Source organism: Microplitis mediator, chromosome 5, assembly GCF_029852145.1.
Source record: "Microplitis mediator isolate UGA2020A chromosome 5, iyMicMedi2.1, whole genome shotgun sequence".
Lineage (NCBI taxonomy): Eukaryota > Metazoa > Arthropoda > Insecta > Hymenoptera > Braconidae > Microplitis > Microplitis mediator.
Genome location: NC_079973.1, coordinates 14,677,726 through 14,682,785, shown reverse-complemented (window position 1 = coordinate 14,682,785; position 5,060 = coordinate 14,677,726). Strand labels below are relative to the sequence as shown.

Genomic DNA, 5,060 nt, shown 5'->3' with positions numbered 1-5,060 from the left:
CATATGATCATATATGATCATTGATCGTACATGATTACGTATAACCATATAAAACATGTTCTTGTAATTTTATAATGTTATATATAACTTTATATGAAGTTACGTCGAATTTTATAAAAATTTTATAAGATTATACGAATTATTGTAAGAATTTTATAAGATCATATGAGTTGTTATATAATCATATATGACTGCATACAATTTATAACATTTTATTCGGTAATGTTATAAACTCATATATAACTTTATAAAAAATCATATCAAATATTATAAAATCCTTATAAAAGTACAGTAAAACCTGTACAAATGACCACCTTTGTACTTTGACCACCTCTCTATATTGACCAGCATTTCTAGGAACCGGCTTAGTTACACTTACATTACCCATACTAATACCTCTCTAATCTGACCACCTCTCTATATTGACCACCTGCCTAATGTGACCTCTATTTAAAAAATATTTGAGCTGTAATTAACCTTTGTACATTGACCGACTCCTCCCTCTCTGTCATTTTTCGCATTATCTATGAATCTTTCTTCGTTATTTTCACTGCATTACTCATTGCCTTTTCGTTCTTTGTGCCAGTGACAGTATTAGAGTCTAGTTGTTGAAATGGGTGTTAAAAGAAAGTATACTGAGTTGAATATTAATAAAAAAAAAATGATTGTGGATTTGTTGGAGCAAAAAGTGAGCCAACGCAATGTGGCGATCCAATTTGATGTATCAAAAACCACTGTAGTTAACATCGGTCGTAATAAAGATGTTATTTGAAAAATGTGGAATGACAATTGTACCGCAGACAGGAAAAGAAAACTCCGGAAAACGGAGTTCGAAGGCGTAAATCTAGGCGTACTGAAATTTTTTGAATTATGCCGGTCCAAAGATGTTCCTGTTTCCGGAGTAATGTTGAAGAGAAAATCTCTAGAAATAGCTGAAAAGTTAGGAATGAATGAATTTCGAGGTAGTATTGGATGGTTAGAATCGTTTTTGAAGCGAAATAATTTGAGTTATAAAGCTTCATGTGGTGACGCAGCTTCGGCTGACTTAGAAGAAGCTGAGGATTGGAAAAATACCAAATTGCAAGAGTTAATTGCTGGATATGATCAAAAAACTATATTTAATGCTGACGAACTGGCATTATTTTACCGCCAAATACCGAAAAAAAGTTTTGTGAAGAAAGGTGACAGGTGTAAAGGTGGAAAAATGGCCGAAGAACGCCTAAGCGTACTTCTGTGTTGCAGTTTAACAGGTGAAAAATTTAAACCTTTAGTTTTAGGATCAGCAGCCAGGCCTCGTGTTTTTAAAAAAGAAGGAGTACGTCCAGATAATCTACCCGTATTTTGGCGATTTAATAAAAAATTATGGATGACCCAAGTGATATTTGACGATTGGCTATTTGAATTGAATAATTATATGAAAAAGCAAAATAGAAAAATTTTATTACTTATCGATTATGCAACCAGTCACAACACAACTAAGACTCTAAGCAATGTAACAGTTCAGTTTCTTCCACCAAACTTAACGTCCGAAATTCAGCCTCTAGATCAAGGCATTATAAAAGCAGTTAAAGATCGATATAGATCAAGACTTTTGGAGTATATCGTGTCTAAAGCTGAAAACTGTCAAAGTAAAGAAGAATTTCATAAATCTGTCACGGTTTTACATGCTATAAGATGGTTGTATGGTGCGTGGATGGACATAAGTCAACAAACAATTGAAAAGTGTTTTCACCGAGCTGGATTTGTAAGCAGTGGGTTGGCTAATGACATAGAAGATCAGGAAACTATTTTGACTGACTCTGCAGCTGAATTACCAGATGACTTGGTAGCTGAATTAGCTACTGAAAGAGAAATTGATGAAGCTGACAAATTCTTGCCTGTGCACGAAGAATTACCGGATGACATTGATAGAGCATTAAATAATTATTTATTTAACAGAGACGACAATGACGAAGGAACAGAGAGTGAAAAAGAAACAGACGATGAAGAAGGAAAAGAAGTAGAGGAAAATAACTTGGGTGTTGACGACGCATTGAAATGTGTTAAAAATTTAATTCAATTTTGTAACCAAGAAAACTATTCAAATGTGGATAGTCTATTTACTTTGTATAATCAAATTGAAGGGGACTGGATTAGGAAGAAGCTTAGTAAATTGAAACAAACTAAACTTGACTATTATTTGAGTAAAAATAATATTTCAAGCTAAATACTTGTTTATGTTTTAACCTTTCCTTAATTCTACTTACTTTTCTTACATTTCTAAATAAAAATCATATTTCAAGCTAAATTCTTGTTTATGTTTTAACCTTTTCTTACATCCTTGACTATCATTTCACCCCATTTTTCATTCTCTGTACATTGACCACCTGCATACAATGACCACTCTTATCGAGAACGGTAAGTGGTCAGTGTACACAGGTTTTACTGTATATAAATTCTTATAAGAATTTTATGATCTATGAGCTTTTATATGATCATATATGACTATATATAAGCGTATGGAACTTTAGCTGGTATTGTTATAATGATATATATAACTTGTGACGTTACATTGCCGAGGAGATGGAGTTGAAGGTTGGAGTACGTGTAAGTCTGTGTGCTAGAGAGAGAAAAAGTGAGTATGTGTGTCAAGTTGAGTGTCGTAGATGGTGAGCTGAGTATATGGAGTATAAGTGTGTATGGTAACTTAACCCGGGTCAAAAAATTAGATCTGTTTTAAAATAAATGATGAATTCAAATGGTTTTTATTTAATTCAAGTTTATTAATTGTATTTATTTTATATAGGAATTTAATCTGTTTTTGTCCGTACTAGTATTATGCAGGTCAATATCAGACTTAATTCCATCTAATATTTAGTCTGTTTTAAATCGGGTTTAGGCTAAAAACAGACTTTATTTGCTAAAATTTTTAGCCTGTATTCAATTGTTTTTAAGGACAAAAACAGGACTTTTTATAAACATAAATGATAATAATAATAATAATAATAAAGCCCATGGTGCATGTTGTGCGGCCGGCGGGGGTTTAATCTGCCCCGAGGCGCATCGTGGGCAAAGTAGGCCGGCCTTCCATCTGCTGGCCTACAAAGCGCACAACAACCTTTGCATTGGGTTAACTCCCCAATGTGAAGTAAACTGAGTTCATGATAATCCTGAACACAGAAGTGCTCCCCACAACCGGCCCTTCTCGGATGAGGGCTACCTACTAGCTGGGCGGAGCACCGAGATTCCGAATGATGACGACCTTGGCGAACAAGGGACTGCATTTAGGTGGACGGAGGAATTACGAGCCGATCTCCTGATATGCTATAATAACAGTGAACCGGAGCGGAGAGGTTATATGGCTAGGATGCATGCTCTCTGGAGTGATATGCACCCTAACCATAGCCATTTTTCACAACAACATCTGCGTGATTATGCCTCTCATCTCCGGCGAACACGACGATCACTGTTATCTAACAGACGAGTATCTCACCGTCTGTCTTTTCCAGCACAGCTACATTAGAAGAGACGCCGTTCTTCTGAAGACACCGACAATGATTTTGAAAGACGACAAGTATGTGTCTCTGAAAAGACACACTACCCCAGAGATCAAATCGATACGGAGAACCATGAACTATCTACTCGGATTCAGGAAGACTCTACTCTACTCACCATCAATCAAGCTGTCTATGATGCTGCTTTCTCACTCTTACCTCCGGCCAGGAATAATACTTCTTCTCCTGAGGCTAAGATAAGAGGGCGAATTGGGCAGCTTTCACTAAAGATTGATGATCTCCGGAAACATGTCTCCCACATTCAGTGTGTGATTGAATACGTAAATGCTTGTAAAGCATTTACGCCTAAAGTCCGCCGCATTGCGGCTGGACTACGATATCAACATCACACACTGAATAAGGAGAATCTTCTTAACATCAAAGAAGGTTCCCTTAACAGGTTGCGGGCTCTGGTGACTGCTAAAAAGTCACTAGCAAAAAAGCTGAAGCGGCTTACCGATAACTCTTTGTTTCGGTCAAATCCTTCATGCTTTCTGACACCTAAGACATCTGTTTCTTGCGATCCCCCATCTATCGAGCAAGTAGAAGCTTTCTGGTCCGAGTTGTATGGTGATCAACTGGACGTGAATCGTGACACTCCAGCTCTCAACGACTTCGAGGCATTTTGTCGCCACTATCGAAACGACAATGCTGGTGAAGAGAGCCCTGAAGTCAGCGTGGAAGAGGTTCGTTTGGCTCTGAATAATGGTAAGAACTGGGCTGCTCCGGGTCCGGATGGCATCAACTTATTTTGGTGGAAGAAACTTACTTCTCCCCATAGCCATCTGGCCCGGATTTTTACAGCGTTTATCAGAGGCAACGAACCTATTTCGTGCTGGCTTGTAGAAGGGTGAACCGTGCTCATCCCTAAGAAAGGTAACTTGTCTGACCCAAAGAACTACAGGCCTATCACGTGTTTGAATGCGGTTTAAAAGATTTTCACCGAAATCTTGAATAATCGCATTCTGCAGGAGATAGATCCTGTATGGCAGCAGATATACGAACAACGTGGCAGTAAAAGAGGCCTGTCAGGTTGCAAAGAGAATCTGTTAGTGGATAGTTGTGTCATCCAAGACGCGATCTACTATCAGTGCAACCTGTTAATGGCCTGGAATGACTACCGTAAGGCATTCGACTCAACATCTCATGAGCTCATTCTCTTTTTGCTCAAATGCCTTAGGGTCAATCGCGATACAGTGGGATGTATTCAGCGTACGATGCAACTTTGGCAAACACGGTTCCACATTTCATGTGGCAACGACAAACGTGTGACCGAAGTTGTACAGTACAAACGAGGTGTCATCCAGGGAGATTCCCTGAGCCTTCTGCTGTTTTGTATCTCACTGCTGCCGATATCTGTTGCGCTACGCCGAACCCGTGCATACTCAGTGGGCCCACCAACTGATCGAAAATATTTGATCACCCACTTACTCAACAAGGATGATCTGACGGTATATGCTCCTGATGAGGAACACCTTTAGACAGCCTTGAATATCGTAGGGGAGTCGGCGTGGCTTTTGGGTTGGA

The 5,060-nt window shown here is 38.4% G+C and overlaps 1 protein-coding gene across 1 annotated transcript; it reads left to right on the top strand.

Annotated features, from left to right (window-relative positions):
- Window positions 1–775: 775 nt before the first annotated feature.
- On the top strand, window positions 776–2,206 carry LOC130668975 (tigger transposable element-derived protein 6-like). Its single transcript, XM_057471582.1, has one exon. The coding sequence runs from the start codon at window positions 776–778 to the stop codon at window positions 2,204–2,206; it is 1,431 nt and encodes a 476-aa protein (XP_057327565.1).
- The last annotated feature ends 2,854 nt before the right edge of the window (window positions 2,207–5,060 follow it).